This window comes from Cibotium barometz, chromosome 28 (genome assembly GCF_041138505.1).
Source record: "Cibotium barometz isolate CiBa-2024 chromosome 28, ASM4113850v1, whole genome shotgun sequence".
Classification (NCBI taxonomy): Eukaryota; Viridiplantae; Streptophyta; class Polypodiopsida; order Cyatheales; family Cibotiaceae; genus Cibotium; species Cibotium barometz.
Window position 1 is genome coordinate 27,174,065 of NC_141073.1, and position 25,045 is coordinate 27,199,109.

The 25,045-nt window shown below is 45.5% G+C and overlaps 1 protein-coding gene across 1 annotated transcript; it reads right to left on the bottom strand.

The window, feature by feature from the left end:
- Positions 1–1,923: 1,923 nt before the first annotated feature.
- Positions 1,924–24,745, bottom strand: LOC147622693 (OBERON-like protein). The gene is made up of 2 exons (XM_086822294.1): positions 23,102–24,745; positions 1,924–3,017 (listed from the first exon to the last, which is right to left on the bottom strand). Exons 1-2 carry the CDS (start codon positions 24,333–24,335, stop codon positions 2,416–2,418), a joined length of 1,836 nt encoding a protein of 611 aa, XP_086678420.1. The 5' UTR covers positions 24,336–24,745; the 3' UTR covers positions 1,924–2,415.
- Between the last annotated feature and the right edge of the window lie 300 nt (positions 24,746–25,045).

Genomic DNA, 25,045 nt, shown 5'->3' on the forward strand with positions numbered 1-25,045 from the left:
TTGGGCGCTCTACTTCAACCCCCGAAAGCTAAGCAAAAACGTACAGTCAACTCTCATATTCAAAAATGGCTATATTCCTACTATTTCTTACATGTTAATCATCTTAATTTAAATTAAACAAATAATTTAATAATTATATATCTAACTAGTATACAGTACTCTATCTACACCTTAAGGTGAGGCTTTACTAAGGCGGTGTCACTAGAAATGCTTTAATAGCCTAAATTGACCATTTGGATATAAATTAGATTAGGGTTGGGTAATTATTTAATTTTGTAAAGATTTTCGCACATATCCCAAAATCAAAGAATTAATTAATCTTTATTTAGCACATTAGCCTTAGACTAAATGAAAGAATTAATTATTTTTGCTATTATATACAATTATGTGTTTTGCACTTAGATTAATCTAAACGAGGATTGTGCTAAGATAAATTAATTCGAGCTTAAGATTGGGATTAATATTCTAGGGTTGAATCAATAAATTTTACAGAGAGAAAATGCACATGCACATGTAGATTAATAATAATTTAAGGTATAAAATGGATAAGTTAGTTCAGAGAAAATCAGATTTTAAAGTGATTTGAAATTTTGATTTTTAGTGGTAAAATAGATATGCAAGATTTAGAGAGAGAGAGAGAGGGAGAGAGAGAGAGAGAGAGAGAGAGGTATTAACGTCGGCAGAATGCAACACGAGGGCATATATGACCAACGGTGGGACTTGAACTCGGGTGGATCATGGCCTTTATAAGAGAGAGACTAATTTACCTCATTAATTAAGGACACAGACGCAAAGTATTAACCAGATGATGGGCAAATCATGACCTTGATCCATGGAAGGAAATGAAGAATATAAACCCATGCTAGTTTGTTATCAAATAAACCTTGTTCAATTTCATTGTTATCACTCTAAAAATTAGTAAAGAAAATAGTCCAACCCTAAGAAGACAACTGAAAAATAGGTACCTAAAGCTAATTAAAGGTGACATAGGATTTTTCCAACTTAAGAAGATTTTTAAGGATATAGAGTTACCGAAAATGGCCGAGAAAGGATGTTAATTTGACCTTAGGTATAAATTATAATGATCCTTGAAGACCATAGAGAAAAGAGAGTTGCAATCTCATGAGAAATCTAAGTGCGAGCCCAAGAATGTTCAAAATAAATGTAAATTAATAATAATTTGAGGTACAAAATGGATAATTCATTTCATAGGAAACTAGATTTTAAAGTGACTCAAATAATTGGTTTTTAGTGGTAAAATAGATATGCGAGATTTAGAGAGAAAGCTACTAATTTACCTCATTAATTAAAAGCACGAATGCACAAAGTATTGACCAAGATGATGTGCAAATCTCAACTTTAATTCTTAGAAGGGAATGAAGAATTAAAAACCTATGTGAAACTAGTTTGTTGTTAAAACAATCTTGTTCAATTTCATTGCTTATAAACTGTAGAAATTAGTGAAGAAAACAATCCAACCCTTTGAAGAAAGTGGGAATAGGTACCTAGAGTTAATTTAAAATATGACATAACTGAAGTAGATTTCTAAGGATATAGATGTAGACAAAAAAATAGCCAAGAAAGGATGTTAATTTGAACTTAGACAAAAAATTGAATAATCTTGGAAGGCCATAGAGAAGAGAGTAGTGTTCTCATGAGAAACTTGAGTGCAAACCCAAGAATGTTAAAAGAAATGTCGTGATGAGAAGGCCTCTCTAGAATACATCCAACTAGAGAAATTCAACTTATTCAAAGTTTGGCTAGAGAATTGTGATATGTCTCGTCGGACTTGTGATGGTTTACAATGCTTCAGTTGTGTATGATGCGTGTTCCTTGAAATCATGTCTTGAAACAACTGTTTGGAGCATCTACTCGAGAGGACACGCTCGACATGCTTTCTCCTCCATCAGCACCACAAAAAACTATGTAAATGCCATCATGGGCTCAATTTAGAACCATAACCTTTGTCTTACAAGGTCAATGCTTCTTGTCATGTAAGATCCTTGATTAGGCATAATAATGAAATAATGTAGATGCTTGATTCGGCATAATACTGTAGATCCTTGATTAGGCATAATAAAGTAGTTGTCTGTCATACATAATATTGCATAACCTTGTAAGATCAGTGCTTCTTGTCATGTGAGATCCTTGATTAGGCATAGTAATGAAATAATGTAGATGCTTGATTAGGCATAATAATGTAGATCCTTGATTAGGCATGATAAAGTAGTTGTCTATCATACATAATATTGCATAACTTTGGTGTTACAAGGTCAGTAAGATCCTTGATTAGGCATGATAAAGTAGTTGTCTATTATACATAATATTGCATAACCTTGGTGTTACAAGGTCAGCAAGATCCTTGATTAGGCATAATGATGTGATGAGGGCATAATAATAATAATGTCGTGTTGTCTAGAGAGACTTGTGATGTTGCAAGAGCTCCAAGTGATTTGATGCATGCGTGTTGGCATATACGTGCTTGACGACATCTTGGATTTTGGGCAACTGCAGGAAGGGATCCAAATGTGAGAGTTCCTGTTGTTGTTGCAGTTGCATATTGTTGAACAGACTGCGCCGTTCCGCCTCGGCTTCATTGAGGCGAAGCTTGAGGTACCTGCTCGTGTACTCTTCTTTGAGTTTTTCACCTCTGGCACGCGCAAGCTGCTGCACACTCTCTGCTTCCTCCTGCAGCGCCTCGTCAGACCGCATCTGAAACATGTCTCCTTCTGCCTGCTTCAACCTCACTATCGTCTCCAGCTCTTCCATTTCTTGCTCCTTCTGTTGCCTCCCCAACTCTAGCTCTGCAAGCTCCTTCTTCTTGTCTTCGAGCTCTCTCTCTGAGGCCTCGAACGCCAGCCTTGCTTTCTTCAATGCCCGTGCTTTCTCTTCTGCAACAGCCTCCATCTTTACCATGGCTTCTTCAACCACGTCCGCAATGCGCCTGCACGCCTCTTGAGGTTCTTCTATTTTACCAATCTCACTCTCAATGCCTTTTGTATCTTCAGTCTCCAAGTCTGCAATTTATTGGATTTAGTCCACCTCTCTCTCTCTCTCTCTCTCTCTCTCTCTCTCTCACACACACACACACGTTTACACACACACACACACACATAAGGGTCTGCAATTCATTGGATTATATGACCCATAGTCCACCTCTCCCTCTTGATGGGAGAGTTAGGGTTAGGTCATGTGGGAGACATACACAGAGAAGCAAGGGAGAGAGAGAGAGAGAGAGTTGTGGGGATAAGTCAACTCACCAATTATGAGTGTGTGACTCCCCTATCACACATGTATATTGCACTAGTACACATAGTGCACTTAGTACATTAAAAGTACTAAGTGTACTATGTACTATAACTTATGGGCTTGTACACACTATAAGGGTGGGCATAACGCCTTTACCCCAACAACCTCCCACTTAAAGGCAAAGTGCCCTTAAGTAAAGGAAAAGAAAAAATCAGCATGTACATGATAATATACAAGGCCATATCAAGGCTGAAAATGGCCTCATCCAATGCCCATCAAGTGTCTGCAATGAGCAAACCGCTCCGGAGGCAAACTCTTCGTCAACAGATCAGCCTGGTTGTCATCCGTATGAATCTTAACAAGCTGAATTTGCTTGTTCTCTATCACCTCTCTGATGAAGTGATACTTCACATCCACATGCTTCGTCTTTGCATGAAAGACAGGGTTCTTTGCCAACTGGATGGCACTCTGACTATCACAATGCAACAATGGAATATCCCCTGTATAGCCCAAATCAACCACTAACCGAGATAGCCATAATGCCTCCTTGCAAGCCTCTGTGGCTGCAATATACTCGGCCTCTGTAGTAGATAAGGCAGTGCACTTCTGCATCCTGGATATCCATGACACAGCACCTCCTGTGAATGTAAATACATAACCGGTAGTAGACTTCCGGTTATCTGGATGACCGGCATAATCCGAATCCGTGTAACCATGCACTAATGCATCCTGTTTGCCAAAGCAAATGCACAAATCCTGTGTGCCCTTCAGGTATCTCATGACACCTTTCACTGCTTCCCAATGCTTCTTGCCAGGGTTGGCCATGTATCTAGAAACCACTCCCACTGCAAATGCAATGTCCGGCCTAGTAGCAACCATGGCATACATGAGACTGCCACAAGCTGAAGCATACGGAATCTTGGCCATATCAGCCCTGTCTCTATCTGACTGTGGGCTGTCCATAGCACTGAGTTTCACATATGGAGGCAAAGGAGTACTAGTCTTCTTCCCCCCGTCCATATTGAACCTCTGCAAGACTTTGCCAATGTATTCCTTCTGAGACAAATACAACACATGCTGATTTCTGTCCCGAAGTATCCGCATACCCAAGATGTGATTTGCATCACCCAAATCCTTCATATCAAAGGTTTGATGCAGCCTCTGCTTCAAGGCATCCATCTCTTTACGAGATTTCCCGACAATCAACATATCATCAACATACAAAATGAGAATCAAGAGACTGCCATCCAAAGCTTTCTTGGTGTACAAGCAGTGATCTATGTCACTTCTCCTGAATTTCTGAGATTTCATGAATGTATCAAATTTATGATACCATTCCCTTGGTGCCTGTTTAAGCCCATAAAGACTCTTTTTCAGCTTGCATACAAGCTTCTCCTTTCCACTTACTGCATAACCCTCTGGCTGTTGCATATATATCTCCTCATGGAGATCACCGTGAAGAAAAGCAGTCTTCACATCCATCTGAATCAAGTCCAGATCATCATGCGCAACCAAAGCCAACACAGCTCTAAGTGTGGTCATTTTGACCACTGGAGAGAAGATCTCATCAAAGTCCACACCATATTCCTGCTTAAAGCCCTTAGCCACTAACCTGGCTTTGTATCTTGGCTTTGCATCTGGTGCAACTTTGAGCCTGTAAACCCACTTGCATGGCAAAACCTTCTTGCCTGCAGGCAAATGCACCAACTTCCATGTTTCATTTTTATGCAGAGAATCCATCTCTGACTTCATGGCACGCTCCCAAAGAGCCTTGTCTGCCCTCTGTAAAGCCTCTTTATAACATGAGGGCTCTCCACAGTCAGTGAGCATCAAGTAGTCAACCCATGGAACAAACCTGTCAGGGGCTCTGGAGGGTCTTGTGGACCTCCGTACCCAATGACCATCATTTGCAGGTTGCTGTCCAGCCTGCATATCACCCATTGGTGGCTCCTGTTCCATGCCATAAGGCTGAAAAATCATGCCCGGTATCTCCTCTAACTGTGGTATATCCATAGGGATATCTTCTGCCATCTCTGGCTGTCCATTTGGACCATTTTCAGCACCCCATCATGGAGCATAAGCTGTGAGCCATCTGAAAACACAAGCCTCACATCACCTCTGCCAAGAATCTTGCATGCATGGTTATCACCCAAATAAACCACTCCTTCATTGCCAGCAGTATACCTGACAAACAAGTCTCTGCAACCTGTGACATGAAAGGAGGCACCTGAATCAATGATCCATGAGTGCATACCATGACCACCTGTAAGAAGTGAATGGGCATCAAGTGAAGATGTAAATAGGACCTCATCCTCACTGCCACCTGCATGTGACACATTGATTTCTTCAATCTTGACTCCACTTTTGCCCTTTGGCTTTACATCTTTGGCTTCATCTTTGTCTTTGTCTTTGCCTTTTCCCTTTTCTTTTTGATCATTTTTCCATTTGTAGCATTGCTTTTTAATGTGTCCCTTCTTGCCACAATAATGGCATTCCAAATCCTTTTTGGAGCGAGACTTGCTCCTTCCCCTTTCTTGGCTTTTTCCCCTTTGCTGGGATCTCCCACGTGCATTCATTGCATTGGACTTTCCAACAGAGTTGTTTTTCCTGTTCATCTCTTCTTGAAGAAGAGCACCCTCAACATCTGCATATGACAGCATAGCATGCGAATTGCTAGTGGCTGTCCTGAATGTGTCCCAACTCTCTGGTAAAGTGCATAACAAAAAAGTGGCTTTGAACTCATCGTCCATTGCCAGCTTTTGATTAATGACCTGGCTGACAATACCATTAAACTCATTTAGATGGGCTGTCATAGACGCCCCTTCCTTCATCTGAAGGCCTATGAGTTTCTTCAACCAATACACTTTGCTTGAGGCACTTTGTTGGGCATACAAGTCCTGCAATCTCTGCCACATTCCCCAAGCTGTCTTCTCTTCACGAATGCTGAAAAGTAATGAATCTGACACAGACAACATGATAGCAGATCTTGCCAGCTCATCCATATCTTCCCACTCTTCAGCAGTAAGAGAAGCGGGCATTACACCCCTTTCTTTGATAGGCTTGTGCTGCTTTTTCTGGAGCAACACATTGTAGCACTGGGTTTGCCAAATATCATAATTATGCGAGCCTTCAAGCTTCTTGATGTGAAGCAATGAAGAGCTCTCACCTGTGGTTGCCATAGCAATATGCAACCTGTCAATGCCTGACTCCCTGCAAAAATGTGCAAACACTGCACCAAAAGCACACAAAGTGCTCACAGTTGTTCTCCCAAGCTTTATCTCCCACTGCGGAAGCAAGAATGCAACTTTTCTCCCACTTTATGTGATGAAAACACCAAAATCTGGTTGCTGCAGATTTTGGACAGCACCTTAAATGTGCTCTTTTGCCCTTCCAAAGTACTGTACAGCAGTACCAAGTGCTCACCAATGATGTACCAAACCTGTACCGGCAAGTACAGCAGCTGAAACTGAACCTTTTGGTCACTCAAAACAGTGTACAGCCATGCCAAAACATGCACAAAGCTGTGCCAAATCTGTACCAGTAGGTACAATAGCAATAAATGCTCTCCTGGCTGTCCAAATGAGTGAAAATCAGACTTTTACAGTCCTGTACACTGCATACAACATTTCCGAACAGAAATTGGGCAAAAGCCCCTTGACTGCAAGCTGATTTTTGAGGATTCAAGGCATAAATGTCTTGCCTGCTGCTTTGCCAAGCTCAACAAGCATACAAACTTGAAAAGCCCCTTGATTTGAGATCAATTTCTGATCATACATGGTACATTGACGCACATGAAGGCATCCAGAGTGTTCACGATGCTTCCTCCTGGCCACATATACATCCAAATAATGAAAGCCCCTTGATTTACAGGCACATTGAGTGCTTGTAAGGCATCAGCACATTATCCACAGCATCAAATGCGATCGCCTGCATGCAAATCAACCAAATCGGCACAAAAGCCCCTTGATTTGCACTGCAATTTGCTGCAATTTTGCCCAAATGTGCGATTTTTCACATCATACAGCATGTATGAGTGCTTAATTGCACAATTACATCAAAAGCCCCAAATTTCGACATCCAATTTCCTGCAAATTGATCCTGATTTGACCAATTTCCTGCAAATTTATCCTGATTGTGACCAATGTCACCCAATTTTGCCAATTTTGCTCAAAAATTGAGCAATTGGGCACCTGTACCTGCTCAATTGTTGATTGTACTTGCTCAATTGCAAATCCCAAAAAAAATTGAGGCAAATACCTTGTAATTTCTGATTTTTGTTGCAGGAAAGGAGGGCGTCGATTTTGCTGTTGATGCTGCTGCTCGTCAGGCTTCTACAGTCGTATTGAAACGGAGGAGGCGCCCGTGGCTAGTTGTGCAGAGTAGGAGGTTGGGCAGACCAGCGTGGCTGTTGGAGAGGCGGACTGTTGAACAGTCGCTCAGAGATCACGTGGTAGTTGGCGAGCACCAGGCCATTGAATACTAGGCCAGCTTACACGCTTACCCACGTCTAGCGCCTTCTTCGCCTTATGAAGCCTCCATCTCGCACTGCTGGTCACACTGCTCCATCATAAGTTGTCCACCTATGCGCTGGCTATCCACAACTGCCAAGTCGACTCAAAAGAATGCAAAAGGTACGGGCACAGAAGCACGCTGACGATGGTCTCACAGGCTACAGTCGGTAGAAAGCGGCAACATTAGTCGGGCTACTAACGGGCTGAGGATTGGTGCGTACAACATTATATCCACCAGGCGCTTTCTCTGAGCAGATTCGATAAGTCCACTCTTCATAGGCAGGTACTCTGCTGCACAGGCTGGGTGCGGTGCGCATTGGCAGGCAGCACCCCTTGCGTCAATGTTGACGAGGCTCCTTGCCCTTTAGTGCTTAGCGATAGCTCCCAGTAGACCCTCTGTACCGCGTGTGCATAGCGATAGCTCCTAGCAAGAGCAGACGAACAAGCAGAGGCACCCCTGGCTCTGATACCAGTTGATGGGAGAGAATTAGGGTTAGGTCATGTGGGAGACATACACAGAGAAGCAAGGGAGAGAGAGAGAGAGAGAGAGTTGTGGGGATAAGTCAACTCACCAATTATGAGTGTGTGACTCCCCTATCACACATGTATATTGCACTAGTACACATAGTGCACTTAGTACATTAAAAGTACTAAGTGTACTATGTACTATAACTTATGGGCTTGTACACACTATAAGGGTGGGCATAACGCCTTTACCCCAACACCTCTCTCTCTCTCTCTCTCTCACACACACACACACATGTATCTGGTATTTGCAGTACTCGGGTGTCCATGGTCACGTCTTCATCAGCTTTTCTTCTTCAGACATTTGCATACTATGAGTTGCAAAGGGGGTGTTAAAATATGTGCATGCTCCTCAGTATGTATGGGACACCTTCATGTCCGATCTCAAAAAACGATTTCTTCCTCCCTAATACATGACCAACCTTGAGGATGAGTTTTACAGACATTAGGTTCAACATGCGTAGTTTTGAGCCACAATCATATGACACGGCTCTTATTTTGGCTCAGAATCAAGAGATGATATCCAGGTAACATGCCCAAATTCACCTTATAAGAAAGTGCAATTTATAACCTCGTGGTAGTCATCCACAAGACAATAAACCATCAACTCCATCATGCATAGTATGGACTAGATACTATGACATCCCCACTAACGTCATCAGTGTCCAATATTGTGTGTCGAACTTGGTATCAATATATGCTCCCACACACACACCCCCCCCCCCCCACACACACACACACATGAGAGCATACATTCATACAAAAGTCGTGAGCTGAGTTTTTGTCAGAGCTCCAAAGATACAGGGTAGACTTAGTCCATGCAAATCCAGCCTAGCTCCAAAGCCCAGCAGCAATCATCCACCACCCAGTATTCATCATCCCACTCGAGGAAGGGAGCTCAGAGATGATGTTGAATGGAGGTAAGCCCATGCAAATCTAACCTAGCTACAAACCCCAGCAACAATCATTCACCACCCAGCAGTCGTCATCCCACTCGAGGAAGGGAGCTCACAATAGCAAGGATACAAAGAAAGATTCCCATTGCACCTCAGGAGGTAAGAAAGATGGGGAATACAAGCCTAAGAAGACACCTGAGGAAAAGGCCAAGGACGGCATTACTCGTAGATATCTCCAACCAAACGAGCAAATGCGGTACAAGGGGGAGAACCGATGCTTCTTTTGCCACACCGTGGGGCATGGTAAGAAAGATTGTACCAAGTGGCAAGATGCACAAGCCTCTAAGACATCTACCTCCACAATAGCCACCGCTACAGCTTCATCCACACCTCCAACATCGGCCACTAATGCCATACAAATCTTACCCGCTTTCAACTCAATACCAACCATGGTATTTGACAATAAGCAAGAGGGTGAGGTTGAGGGGCAAAAGAAAGCCCTCATCCGTGCTTATGGCACAGCCAAGGGACAACATTAGTTTATTGTCCTCTTCGATATGGGCATCTTTTAGGATGCCATTTCTCCTCAGTTGGCTAAAAAGATGAGTTGTACACTTGTACCCCATCATCTAGACGTAGACGGGTTCACACCTAGTCTTCGCACTCACATTTCCCATAAGGCTCAGCAGTTTAAATTCAAGATTCAAAAGGCCATATTTCAGCGGAACTTCATTGTGTCACCTCTTTTGGGGTGTGATACGATTCTGAGCATTTAGTGATTTAGGGAGTATGCACCAATTCCTGATTGGAGGCAGGACACTTTCATGATTGTTGATGGTGTCCTTGAGCCTATCCCAATTGAAGATTCGCGGGGATAGAAGCATCAGTGGCAGAAAAGATGAAAATATCATCTAAAAAAATGAAAACACACTTTCCCATGAGCTCTACAAAGACTTGAGACATCTTCTTGTTGAATGTCGCCAATGCATTGGTGTGTCTGAATGGCATCACCACAAACTCGTAGTGGCCGCATTCAGTCCTAAAGAATGTTTTTCGAATGTCAGCAGCCCAATGATAGCCACTTTTGAGATCTATCTTTGAAAAGAACTTAGCACCATTCAAGGTTGCATCCAAACGCAGTTTGGATAGGATCCAAACGTTTGAAACGTTCCAAACGTTCACTAACGTTTGGAAGCGTTAGTGAGCGTGGAGTTTGATTAATGTAGGTTAAAAATTGAAGGGCGAACGCACGTCAACATCACGTTTTTTTTTCTTATGTTTCTTACGTGCGTGTGGCTCTCTCTCTCTTCGGTGACAAGCGCTCGTGGGCTGGTCGTGTTGGGCTTCGCCGCTTCTCTGGTCGTGTTGGTCATGCTCGCTCATCGTAAGTCAGTCTCTCACTCTCTCTCCCCCCCGCACAAGCCAACCTCTCTCTTTCTCCCTCCTGCACTCGCTCAACTCTCTCTCTCTCTCTCTCTCTCTCTCTCTCTCTCTCACAACTCTCTCTCTCTCTCTCTCTCTCTCTCTCTCTCTCTCTCTCTCTAGACTCTCTCTCCCTCCCCCACAAGGCTCTCTCTGCTGCACCTCCCCAGACCCATACACACAGGCTGAAATTTTATTCTTATTGTGCTTGAATTTTGAAATATATTTTAAAACTCTCGAGTCGTGACTCGTCTTGACATTTCTCCATTTTCTTGATTGCTTTTTGCGCATATGCCAGAGATGCCTCGTGCACCGAGTTCCATATGGGCAAGGCACACCATCATTCGAGGCACACCCAACACCCCAGGTGTCGGTTGCTCCAACACGCGCGTGTGGAAGTGAAAATATTGTGGAGGAATATTTACTAGCACATCCACTCGTGTTATTTATCATGTTGGCCAAGGTACGGGAGGCGGCCTTGGACCATGTTCATTGATGAATCTTCCAACGTCATATTTCCAAAATTTATAAGTATATATATCGGGGGCAACGTTCACTACGTTTGGAATCTTTTCAGCACGTTTTCCAAACATACTGTACGTATCGTTCACTACGTTTGGAACCACCTTGGCACAATTGAGTTGCTCAAGAAATACTCATTCTTGGGCATTGGGAACCTGTTTAATTGTGAGCTTATTGAGTGCCTTATGGTCCACGCATAATCGTGCGGACTTATCTTTCTTTTGCACGAACAAACTAGGTGCAGCAAAGGGCGAGGATGAGGGCCAGATAAATCCAGCTCCGAGTAGTTGGGAAAGCTGCTACTCCAGTTCACCCTCCAATGCCTTAGAAAGGCAATAGGGGAAATTACTAGGTGGTTTTGTCCCGTGGACCAACTCAATGTGATGATCCTCAGGATGACTCTGTGGGAGCTAAGGCACGCGATCATCCTTCAACATAATATCTTAATACTGTGCAAGGAGAGCTTCCATCCTTTGCTTCAAAGGGGTTGTTGGTACAACAGCAAACCATTGACCAACATGAACGAGATGTTAAAAAGGTCTTCCAACTTTTGTGGGGCAATAAGCTCTTTATCAATTGCAAAGAAGAGTGAATTTGGAGTAGTGGAAATCCACTCTCCGAGATATGTCAATAGTATAGATGTGTCACATGCAGAAGCTCTAGGAGTCTTCTTTCAACCCTAAACACCTTTTAGGAACATTTGGATGGAAACCACAAACAAAAGATGGAGAGAGAGAGAGAGAGAGAGAGAGAGAGAGAGAGAGAGCTATATTTTCAGTATATTCAATATAGTACAAAAAGATACAAATCCTAGCAAGCCCTAGGCTGCCCCATAAAAGGTAATCTAGACTCCAAAAAATCCTACTTTATGACCCAGCCCATAAAGGACTGAATGAATCACAAAGAGCCTAGCCTTTTGCTATTTATAGGCCTATGAAGGATTAGTAAACTGGCCGACTTGCTGCTATCATCCAGTTCCAAGGACATAAAACCATCACTTGTTGCAACCCCGACACCAGATCATCTTCTTTATTTGCTGGCCGACAACCTCCCAATCCATCCCAATGCCTTCCCTGCCTATGCTAGCTGTTGTAGCTTCATAATCAAGTCTTTTTCCTGCTGCCTCTCAAGGATTAACACTCGGATTTTGCACGTCCATGTGCATGCACATCATATCAATTTGGACCCTAGGGCATAACCTCCTAGCAAGTTTCCCTATTGTCTTTTCAAGACTTTCAAGGGCAAGCTAGAACAACAGTCAGTACTCAAACATTTGAAACATGTTCCTAATGGACGAGTTTTCACAGTCACCACACAGACCACCGAGCACTTAAGTGGCTCCGGACGATGCCAAGTGCCCAGCGGAGTGATCAGCACACTAGACAGGGTCAGCTCTTCCACCAGGTTGGAGGAATGATCAAGTACATCCCTGGTCAGTATAACCCAGTAGCTTGGAAAAGACTTGGATATTATAGAAGATCAGTATGTCGATTCCGCAGAGTTTGGTACTCAACCCAGTTTGGCCCTCAATCTTGAGCCTTGCCATTTTTCAATTCACAGACAGGCAAGTAAGTTTAGACGAGATATTCACTTCAAGAAAGGGGATGGAGTCTATCTACCCATCATGAAAGAGAGATTGAAACAAGTGGGCACACGTTGTCCCAAGCTTTATTTCTGTAGTTTTGGACTTTTCCCAATAGTTAAAAAGATAAGTGATGTCTCCATGAAGTTGAAGTTGCCTATCAGTTGGACAATGCATGATGTTTTCCATGTTTCTTGCCTAAAACAATATGTTGGACCAGAAGTTTTTGATGTTTCAGATGAACAACAGCCAGACGTGGTAGACGAAGCAGAAGTCATCGAGCTTGAGCAGATCCTTCTTCATCATTGGAAGCACGGTTCCAGTGGATGGATACATCAGTTCTATACAAAGTTCCGAGATCGAGATACCCACAAAGCCGTTTGGCTAGACAAGGAGTTCTTTCAAGAGTACCCCCAGTTGTTGGCGGACTACTTAGAAGCCATGAACCTGCCGCCAAGCTAAGCAAGAGGGAATGTCACATGCACTCTGCACTGTAGTGCATGGTGACAAGATGGCTCATCATCATCAGTGCAATATTGTACAGTATTAGTACCCTTTAGGATGATATTTATCGTATGCTATGACCCCATTGTAATCCTCAGTCCAAGATACGTCAAGCACGAGCTACGTAGGTCATTCCTCAGTCTTAGACAGTCAGTCAGTCAGTCCAAGTCCCTTAACCCATTTGAAAAGATGCATTCATGCATATAGAGTCGGTAGAAGCCTTGGGGTTTGCATTAGAAAGCACTCTGCATAATGCATAGCATTCATCAATTGTATATAGACCATTGCAGAAGCCTTCAGATAACATCTAGCATTTATTAGAATTTATCTAGTATTTTTTTTATAATTTATAGCATTTAATAGGCATTTTTACATTATTTATTCATTTATCCACGACAAGATGTAGTCGGCCAGCCCTTAAGCCAACCAACCAGTATCTAGGGTCCATATAAATAGTTGAGCATATCATTCATTCATTCATATCTTCAACCCAAAAGACCTCAATGCTTGGAGTCTTCAACCCAAGGAGCATAAGCGATTAGAGAATTCAGCACGTCATCCATCAGTGTTTCAACCCAAAAGACTTCAATGCTTGGAGTCTTCAACCCAAGGAGCATAAGCGATTAGAGAATTCAGCACGTCATCCATCAGTGTTTCATCCATCAGCATATAGGAGCATCAACGCTTAAGCATTCAGCCTGCATTCAGCAAAACGCAGCATCTACAGCATCCAGCCCTTTAGAGCACCTTGCGTTTTCAGCATTTATCCAGTTTTCAACATCCTTGTTTGTATCGTTTTGCTACAGCCACTTGGTGAATGTAACTCTCAGCATTCATACTCATTTTCAGCATTCATACATGTTGAGAGATGTAATCGTGGTGTTATGTGTATGTGGGAAAGCACCCTAGAGGTGCAAGATCTTGTGGCAAGATAGGAATGCCACATGTAATATTGAATGGTGTGTGAGTGTTGACCAAAAGAGTGGAAAAGGAGTTGCCACATGGATGATGACATGTAAAGTGGGATAAGGCTAGAAAGCCTATGTAAAGCTTTTATAGCTTTATTAACATGATTAAGACTTAATTAACGAGCATAAGACAAATGCTGATAGAAAGATTGAGATGAGATGAGATGAGATGTTTGCATTGAGACAGGGGCCTTTCTTAAATAGAGGCCGAAAGGGTACAAGTGAAGAGACACATCCTTGGGAAGGGGTGTGGCTCTTGAGTCAACGGTTATGTCCTTTGGACTTAGGGGTGTGCCTTTTAATGAAGACATGTCCTTTGATAGTGACCCATGTGTAAGGGTGTGACCCTTCACAGGTGTCCTTTCAGTTAACAAGGGATTAATGAGTAATTAAGGAGAGATTAAGAGAGTTAGTCACAATCATGACATTCCCTCCCACTTAAAATAAGACTCAGAAGTAGTTGTTGAGACTCTGGAAGAAGGGAAATGATTGAAGTGCTTTTGCATCCAAAGCTCTAGCTGCTAGATCCCATGTCATGGCATTATTGTTGACCATAACAATCTTGCATATACCAAACTGAATATTAACTGCATCTGCAACTTGTCTCATCTTTACCAAAAGCATGAGAATCATATCTGTAACTTGAGGAGAACTTTTGTTAACATCATTGGTAACTTCGAACTTTGTCCAAGAAAAGACTGAATCTTCATTTGCCTTTAGAGAAACCATAAGCAAACTGTCTTGAATCTCCAATAGCAAGGATTGTGTCACCAAACTTTGCATTTGGTTAGTGACCATCATTTGGAAATCTGAAAGGAATGGAGGCTTGTCTGCAACATGGATGTCTTGGAGAGATTAAGAGAGTTAGTCACAATCGTGACAGCCTATATCATTGTATGGTTCATTTGTGATATGCAATAGAATAGAGCTATTGTTGAGTGTGCAATCTCTCTCTCTCATGGAGTTCTTAGTGTGGTATAACCCACCTTAATTATGTTGCTTAATCTATGTCCTTCACCATTATCAATCCCATTTTAGGATTGTTAACATGGTATCAGAGCATGGGTGGGCTCTTGGTCATGGTGAATATTTATGTATAGTTTTTTCTTGGTTATGTTGCTTAATCTATGTCCTTCACCATGATCAATCCCATTTTAGGATTGTTAACAATACATAGCCTAGAACAGTCCCAATCAGCCCCTTCTCTCAACCTTAGATTTGCAGCCTTCCTACATCCATTGGGAAGAGTGCATATGCTCGAGATTGGTCATCATTGGTGCTTCTACAGCCATGTACAGTTCAGCCCGATTCTTGGTCCTCAGAGATCTTGCGTTTGGCTTATCGTCAATCCACCGTCAGTCTCTTCAAAGTAATAAAGCAAATACTATTTCGATAATGGGATAGAAGGCTCTTCAGTGGGTAATTCGGGACCCCATATGGTGTACAGTTTCTATCTCCCTCTCTCTCAAATCTCTTAGAGTTTGAACTCAGGATACAAAAGACAATGTGCGCATTTGTGTGACAGGATCCTTAATTACGAATACTTTCCCTGCATGTTACAGTTGAATGGGAAGATTTAGCACACTCGACCTGAGAACACACTGCACAGTATCCCTAATACGGGTAGTGGCTGCCGCTTCCCAGAAGTGGCATATTGATCCAGACCCTGTAGATGTGGACTCTAATTGGCGCATTTGGGCATATGCTGCGCGCCCCTTGGCCCGGCTCCAGTGGGACCCTGGCGAGTACGAGTGGCATGATCCTTATGCGTCCCCAGAGGCCACAGAGATTACCTTTTTCCAGTACACTGTTCGGTTGGGGAGGCATATTTTGACTGCGAGGAGGATGGTCTCTCCAACCGCATCGGAGCATTGGCGGCTACAGGGACTCTCACAGGAGTTCCTGGAGGATTTTTGGGCCAAGCTCTTGGCTAGTCGACAGGCACGCAGGATCTCGACTTTCCAGTGGCTGGTTGCCCACAGGGGCTCTGCAGTTGGCACCTTGCTTGTCTACAGTGGTCTTCCGGCGGCCTGCGTCCAATGCGGCCACCCATTGGAGACACAGAGACACTGCCTAAGGGACTGTCCACAGGCGCAGCAAATTTGGCTGAGGATATTGCGCATTTTGGCCCCCCTCTCTCCAGAGGGCATGTATACGTGGCTTGGTTGACTTCGTCAGGGCCTGCTCTGGGATATGAGACAGAGCAGGACAGCCAGGCCATCAGATTCACTAGGGGCCAGCCTCGCCTTGTTCCTTCACCGGATTTCTCGTCCGCCGACTAGACACAGGAGAGGGATCTACGATGGGAGCTCCTCAGCAGCCTCACCATCTGGTTCACCTGGAGAGCCCGGTGATGGCACGGAAGCGGTAAAGCTGTTTACGCCTTTATAGAATGCCACACTTCCACACACGCATGCAAACACACCAGAACACCAGACCAGAGAGCATGAACAAGACTTATATTTCAAAACAGACCTTCACTTCTACAGCGCTGGACATCCCAGACACCAACTTCACTCGCAATCAGCCCACTCCAGCTCCTGGTCGCTCCAAATCCGTTCACTCTTGCTTCTCTGCAACCGACCTCTTCGTTCTCTGCTCTGCACCTCAGCTGAAGACCACTCTCTCCTACACCACCAGCACACTGCCAGTTCTCCCAACTTAAACCCAATTACCCTTCTATCTTTGTCGCCAACCCAACAACCAGCCCAAGCAAAAAGAACCTGCTCGCATGCTACCAGCCCTTGCCGGCTTCACAGCAACCCAACTCTCTCTCTGCCTCTCGCCTGCACACAGCCCTCAACTCCTTGCATTCAAAGCTTTTTAACAAAACCTCCCAACTCTCTCCTTCGCACTCTTCCTTTGTGTACCAGCCGCCACCCAAGGCTCCCTCTATCCTTGTTTTGCTTCAGCCACCACCGGTGACCATCCTAGGCGGCTCCCCCTACTATTTGTCGTTCCAGCCCCACTAGCCGCAGCAAAACCTCCCTAGCGGCTCCTCTCCTAGTCGCTAGCCACTTCTCTGTTGCAATCGACCCTTCAGCCAGGCCTTCCTCTCACAAGGCAGCAACCACCTTCCTAACTAGCTCTCCCACGCTGGTCAGAGAGTCCTCTTCTCGTACAAGGCGACACCCTTCTTCCACGCGTCTGCAGCTGAAACACAGAGCTCCTCTAAACAACATCAGGCAGCCACCTCACCCTTTTAGCTGTCTCCAGCCTATCACCTTACAACTAGCGCCCTCCACACCAGCTTCCACTAGCTCCCACACGGCCAGCCTCTGTGTAAACCTGTCCCCTTGGCAGCTCCTCTGCAGTCGTGAGCTCCCCAAAACCCAACACCAACACCAGCCCACGCTCAGCTTCTCTGTCGCCAGCCCAAAACGGCTTCCACGTCGTTGCAGACCTGCAGCTGACCCTTTGGCGCCTTCTTCGCTGTTCTTCACCAGCCCGTCGGCTGCCCCAGTCACTCTACACCACGGCCATACCACCCAGCATCCTCTCTGCTTCAACGGCGCCTTCCTCTGCACTTCGCAAGGCGGCCCTCCACTTGTTGCCTTCGACAGTCCAACCTGCGCGTCCACACTCCCTTCACACGGGAGGCCCCCCCTTCACTGGTTGCAGCATGGCGCTCCCCAGTCGCCTGCCATTCCTCTCCAATTCCATTAGAGCCCCCCCCCACTCACGTCTACACGATGGCCTCTTTCCTTTTTTCTACAGGCTGCGCTGATTCCCACACAAGCTTCTGGATTGTTTCCTTCACGTGCATCGCCAACGCTGGCAGCAACTCTAGCCTCCACGCATACCACCAGCTGGCCACGTTATTCATTGTTTTTATTTATTTTATTTATTTGGAAAATGGCCACAATAACATCTCTTTTCACACCATGTCCAAGACAACCTTGGCCCTTTTCACCTTTTTCTGCCCATGCCCTCCACCAACTTCAATTGCAACCTCGAGTGCTCGTTGTATTTGGGACACCCACACACTCAAGGCCAAGTAACTGATACCACCTTCAGCAGACTACGCTCCGGACAAGCTGTGCTTCCAGAATTTCATCATTTTTTCCTGCACATACACTTCCATTAAGACCAAAAGCCTGACTGCCGCATCCACGACGCCCACGCTGAGTCAATGGGTGCTCCCATGACCTTATCACAACACGAACATCACTCATGTACACATGTACAAGTTGAGTTTGAGGTTCCCAAAAAACTACACACATATTTAGCAACCCCCTTTTTTTCTGCTGAGACATTTATGTCCAGCAGCTGCACAAACAGAAACCATTTATCCTCCTGGATCAAACAAAAATCTCGGTGCATCTACCTTCCAATTTTTCAAGCATTTTCCTCTATCACACAACCATTGATACACCCTGTTATGATCTTCCACTTTCAGCAACCCCCTAGGCTCTTTACATATGGCATCCTCAATATATACCCTTGTATCTCCTCCTCCATACCAGCTCACATAACCTTGCGATGGAGACAACCACTCCTCACCTCTACTCCCCTCTGACACATCTGAGTTCCACTCATAATCATATACCGAAATAACAAACATCTGATCATCAACTCCCCCCTCTTGGTCATCCAATTTGCAGCCCACATCATTGGCTTCCAACTCTCCCTCTGGACTAACTGCCAGATTCGAACTATAACCAAACCATTCATCCAAATGTTGAGCATCAACATGTGGTGTGTCCACCATAAACTCATTTCCCTTCAGCCCATCAACATCACACATAGCAACCTCATGCACTGTAGACTCATCATTGTCACTTTCCTGTAGTTTCTCCAGCTTCAAGACCGTTGGTGGCGATCCTTCAAGATTCTCCACATCTTGCACAGGCATCCCTACCAAGTCTAAGCTCCCCAAACTCCCAGGCAAAGCATCTTGGTCCCCCTGACCAACAACAATAGCCTCACATGCATTCTCACCACTCACAACCACCAACTCATTCTCTTGGGCATGACAAGGAACACACACCTTTTGATCAGCAACCACACATCCAAAATCTATCACGTCATCATCCGAAATAGCATCCAACTCATCATCAGTCACACCATCACTCCTTTCCTGCATAACTGGTATGCAAGTATCTGTTATCTTCTTCAAGGAAGCCAACTCCAACAGATCATCCAATGCATTATCAAGAACACTGTCCAGCTCATCATCCACACTCTCACAAGTTGCAATATCCAACTCATCACCCGGATCATCCATACATACTCCATCCATAGTATCTTCATTAGTAACACCTTGATCATCACTCTCTACCTTGTCTGGCTGAAGTACTGGCACCTGTAAGTCATTACTCTTTTCTGAATCAAAGAGATCATCCAAGCCATATCTATACTCAAACTCATCAGGTTCCTCAGCATTAGCAGCATCACCTTCACAATCCACAGCATCATCAATACTTCCATCCTCCTCCTCCTCACCTTCTGAAAGCTCTTCAGGGCTGATTCCAAAAACCTCATCCTTCTCCATTTCCAACAGATGAATCTGTCCCATATCCTGCTCTGCAAATGTGACCTTATGGACTTCACAAACATTGGGGTGAATTGCATCCTTCACCTGCATATTAGGGCCCATCACCTTATCACTCATTCCCAAAGACAATTGATATATGCCACCATTAGCTTTGGCTGGTCTCTTACATTGTGGACTGATATGACCCCACTCACCACAATTCCGGCATTGCACATCACTCAGATACCCTCTCCCTCTTCCAATATCTGTTGAATTTCTTTCAAAACCAGATGATGCATCGGTCTTCCTTCCCATATCACCTATGCCTCTTCCTCTTCCTGCAGACTCTATCCAATTCACGCTTAAAGACTTCATGAGCTCCACTGCTTCATGAACCTCCCTCTTCAAAGAATCCTCCTGTTTAGGAATAACAGCAGCTTTTCTTTCAGGATGCATACTCTCAATCTCTGGCATCTTCACAAACCTCTTCGGCTCTTCCTGCATTCCCATTTGCCTCAAACGCTTCACCTTCCACTCCTTCTCACGAGCAACTCTGACAGCCTCCTCAAAGCTATCCAGGTTCTTCAGCTCCACCTTCAGACGGAGGGTTGGCTCCAAACCAGCCACAAACCGCTCCCTCTTAATCATCTGTGGGGGTATTTCAGGAATCAGAGCCTCACACCATAGACTCCACAGTCTACCAAACTCTATCAGATACTGATCCACATCCTGACCGTCCTTCTGCTGAATGTTACACAACTCCTTCCACACCTCATTCGGACTCTTCACATGGACAAACTATGCCAAAAATGTAGCTCTGACTACACGGTACTCAGGATCCTGTTGATGAATGTTCCTGTGTGTAGTCACAAACATCTGTAGCCATGTTTTTGAATCACCCTGCAAGCAATAAGTCAAAATCTGAGAGAGGATCTCCGGGGTTGCCCTGTCTTTCATCAAGGCTGTAAATTCCATCTTCTCTAGAAACCTTGTTGCATTCTCCTGTGGCAATCCCCAATACTCTGGAAAATCCTGAGCCATTCTTCCAAATCTTGCTTCACACAAACCCCTGTCTTCTTTCACAAACCAGAGGAAATCTGCTCCTCTGTGGAGGCACCAAAAAGTGATGGCACGGAAGCGGTAAAGCTGTTTACGCCTTTATAGAATGCCACACTTCCACACACGCATGCAAACACACCAGAACACCAGACCAAAGAGCATGAACAAGACTTATATTTCAAAACAGACCTTCACTTCTACAGCGCTGGACATCCCAGACACCAGCTTCACTCGCAATCAACCCACTCCAGCTCCTGGTCGCTCCAAATCCGTTCACTCTTGCTTCTCTGCAACCGACCTCTTCGTTCTCTGCTCTGCACCTCAGCTGAAGACCACTCTCTCCTACACCACCAGCACACTGCCAGTTCTCCCAACTTAAACCCAATTACCCTTCTATCTTTGTCGCCAACCCAACAACCAGCCCAAGCAAAAAGAACCTGCTCGCATGCTACCAGCCCTTGCCGGCTTCACAGCAACCCAACTCTCTCTCTGCCTCTCGCCTGCACACAGCCCTCAACTCCTTGCATTCAAAGCTTTTTAACAAAACCTCCCAACTCTCTCCTTCGCACTCTTCCTTTGTGTACCAGCCGCCACCCAAGGCTCCCTCTATCCTTGTTTTGCTTCAACCACCACCGGTGACCATCCTAGGCGGCTCCCCCTACTATTTGTCGTTCCAGCCCCACTAGCCGCAGCAAAACCTCCCTAGCAGCTCCTCTCCCAGTCGCTAGCCACTTCTCTGTTGCAATAGACCCTTCAGCCAGGCCTTCCTCTCACAAGGCAGCAACCACCTTCCTAACTAGCTCTCCCACGCTGGTCAGAGAGTCCTCTTCTCGTACAAGGCGACACCCTTCTTCCATGCGTCTGCAGCTGAAACACAGAGCTCCTCTAAACAACATCAGGCAGCCACCTCACCCTTTTAGCTGTCTCCAGCCTGTCACCTTACAACTAGCACCCTCCACACCAGCTTCCACTAGCTCCCACACGGCCAGCCTCTCTGTAAATCTGTCCCCTTGGCAACTCCTCTGCAGTCGTGAGCTCCCCAAAACCCAACACCAGCACCAGCCCACGCTCAGCTTCTCTGTCGCCAGCCCAAAACGGCTTCCACGTCGTTGCAGACCTGCAGCTGACCCTTTGGCGCCTTCTTCGCTGTTCTTCACCAGCCCGTCGGCTGCCCCAGTCACTCTACACCACGGCCATACCACCCAGCATCCTCTCTGCTTCAACGGCGCCTTCCTCTGCACTTCGCAAGGCGGCCCTCCACTTGTTGCCTTCGACAGTCCAACCTGCGCGTCCACACTCCCTTCACACGGGAGGCCCCCCCTTCACTGGTTGCAGCATGGCGCTCCCCAGTCGCCTGCCATTCCTCTCCAATTCCATTAGAGCCCCCCCCCCACTCACGTCTACACGATGGCCTCTTTCCTTTTTTTTGCAGGCTGCGCTGATTCCCACACCAGCTTCTGGATTGTTTCCTTCACGTGCATCGCCAACGCTGGCAGCAACTCTAGCCTCCACGCATACCACCAGCTGGCCACGTTATTCATTGTTTTTATTTATTTTATTTATTTGGAAAATGGCCACAATAACATCTCTTTTCACACCATGTCCAAGACAACCTTGGCCCTTTTCACCTTTTTCTGCCCATGCCCTCCACCAACTTCAATTGCAACCTCGAGTGCCCGTTGTATTTGGGACACCCACACACTCAAGGCCAAGTAACTGATACCACCTTCAGCAGACTACGCTCCGGACAAGCTGTGCTTCCAGAATTTCATCATTTTTTCCTGCACATACACTTCCATCAAGACCAAAAGCCTGACTGCCGCATCCACGACGCCCACGCTGAGTCAATGGGTGCTCCCATGACCTTATCACAACACGAACATCACTCATGTACACATGTACAAGTTGAGTTTGAGGTTCCCAAAAAACTACACACACCGGTGTTTCAGGGCCTTTGAGGGGAAACTGGAGCCACCAGCAGAGACTGTTTGGCAGGAGCTGATCCACACCCTGCGAGGACAGTATGACCGCATCCGGGGCAACTCGGATGCGGCGATCTTGCGGCGCCAGGCCTTCCACACCACTTGGCACAGCGGCCTTCTATACACTACACGCGGGTACCCCCCGTTGGCATTACAAGCCACATGTTTGGCTTTTCCCCCCTCCTATTGTATGATATAGCTCTCAATTTTTTGTACTGTTATTTGTACCTTTTTGCACCTAGGGAGAGTCTCCCTAGCTGCCTTGATTGGATCTCTGCTCTTCCTTCTTATGAGCAGGAGAGTTTTTTTGTAGCCTAGCGGGCGTTTTTTATAACTAATGAAAGGATCTTTTCTCGGAAAAAAAAAAACAGAGTATCCCTAGGAAAAGAGAATATAGAGTAGTACCTCGGAACAACCGTTGAATGTCTCTGCACACCATGTTGACATCAACCCCTGTATTCAATTTGTCAAGCAAGTCTTCAGTTTTCCAATATAGCCTTTTGCCTTTGACATCTTCACTCCCACGAAAGATGCACCACACAAACTCCAACTCCCTCACTAGCTCGTTCTTCTGCCAATCAGCAGCACATGTAAGGAACACATCCTTCACCCATCCCAGCAACTCTGAGGTGCATTTGCAAGCTCTGCAGTGGAACAGAGTCTCTGAAGTACCAGTGCCAGACTTGGAAATCCCTGTAGATATATGCCCTAGACGAAGGGCGCAGTCTGTGTGTGTCCAGTGTGCACAAAAGTCACATCCTATCCAGCGGCAGGTATTCACCTCAAAATCAAAGTTATTACAAATTGTGCACATGCATGCATTACAGAAGCCACTTTTCGAGCTGCAAATCTCACAAGTGCAGTCTTCCCCTGGAAGCTGATTCTGGCATGCCACATTACAGCATCGCTTGGACAGTAAAATTTCCCTAAGAATACAGTGTGTCACAGAGATGTCTGGATGTAAGAAGGCTTGAACCCCAGTCTTTATGGCCACAAGAAGCTCCAGCTGAACCCTGTTCGCATGCATCAATGATTCTGATGTGATGTCGGCCCGTGCAACTAGTAGCTTTTGCAGCAATATCGGCTCATCATGTTGTTTGGTAGCCCCTCCTGCTCCTCCACCACTGAGAATCTCACATAGCTCTGCTTTGAGGTCTTCTGAGAGCTCATCCGGCTGCCCGTGCATGCGCTCTGCAACCACATCTATAGGGTCAAAGATGATATTCTGGAGACGTATACGGTTTGATTTTGCGACTCTGCGTACCACAGTCTGCTCCAGCTGCTCTGTTTGATCCTCAGTGCCTCCATCTGATTGACCACTTGCCTTGGGGTCCCCCGGAGTTCGCCATACAGCCGAATCTCTCTCCTTCCTCTCTCTGCCATGTTGTTCTGTGGCCCAGGTATCCCTGGAGCTGCCATTTTCTGAGCAGCATTCCCGAGCAGTTGTTGTCGTCGTCACCGTCGGCCGGAGGCGATGTGTTCTTCTGTTGGGGGATGTGCAAGGGTCAGAGGAAGCAAGCAAGAGGGAGTGGGGTTGCTGGAAAGAGACGGAGGTTGAGGAGGCATCATGTTTGAGGGCAAGGAGCTGTTGGGAAACAGCCCCAATGAGGCCCCGGATATGCTCTTGAGACTTCTTCATGTGTGTGTGTGTGTGTGGGTGTGGGTGTGGGTGTGGGTGTGGGGGGGGGGGGGGGGGGGAACAAAGCTCAGAAGCTACACTCTGCTATGTCTCACGCACACATGATATCAGCATAAGGGAAACGACATAAGGTTACAGAAGGGCACACCTCCTGTGTGCGTCCGGCTTCCTGTGTGCTGCTGCTGTGAATTCATGGGACATATCACCTGGCAACGTACAAGCACTTCAAAAATGAAGAGTGTATCAAGTCGCTTGGCAACAAAACAAATGGAACAATCCAAGGCCTCTTTGCTAAGAGCTTAGGTAGTCACTAGTAATATATTAACAAAAGCCGGCCTCGCTAGCCGTCCACAAGCTCCCCCTTGTTTAAATCCTCTACCCAAACCTCCTCCTCCCCTTTCAGAACTACCACATTCTTGCCACTTGAAAGCTTTGTGAAACTCTTCCTTAAGATAATATATAGAGATGATTGTTGTTCTTTGGTTTCCCATTGGATTTGTTGCCCTTGGAAGACAACTACCATCTAGAACTCCTTCCCCCCAACCCCCTCCCCCCCATTCTTTCGCGCCTCCTGAGCTTTAGCCCATCGCTTCTGCCCTTGCCTCTCGAAAGAGAGATATAGACTATGCGGGAATAAACTATGTGCCTTTATTTTAAGTGTTTAATTGCATTAATAGTCATGTGTGAACCGTTGGATTAGTTACATTGGT

Excerpts from the sequence above, each read along its gene's own strand:
- LOC147622693 (XM_086822294.1), bottom strand. The coding sequence starts at position 24,335 with ATGAAGAAGTCTCAAGAGCATATCCGGGGCCTCATTGGGGCTGTTTCC. Across the intron at positions 3,018-23,101 it reads CATTCAACGGTTGTTCCGAG|ACTTGGAGACTGAAGATACA; the intron begins GTACTACTCTAT and ends AATAAATTGCAG.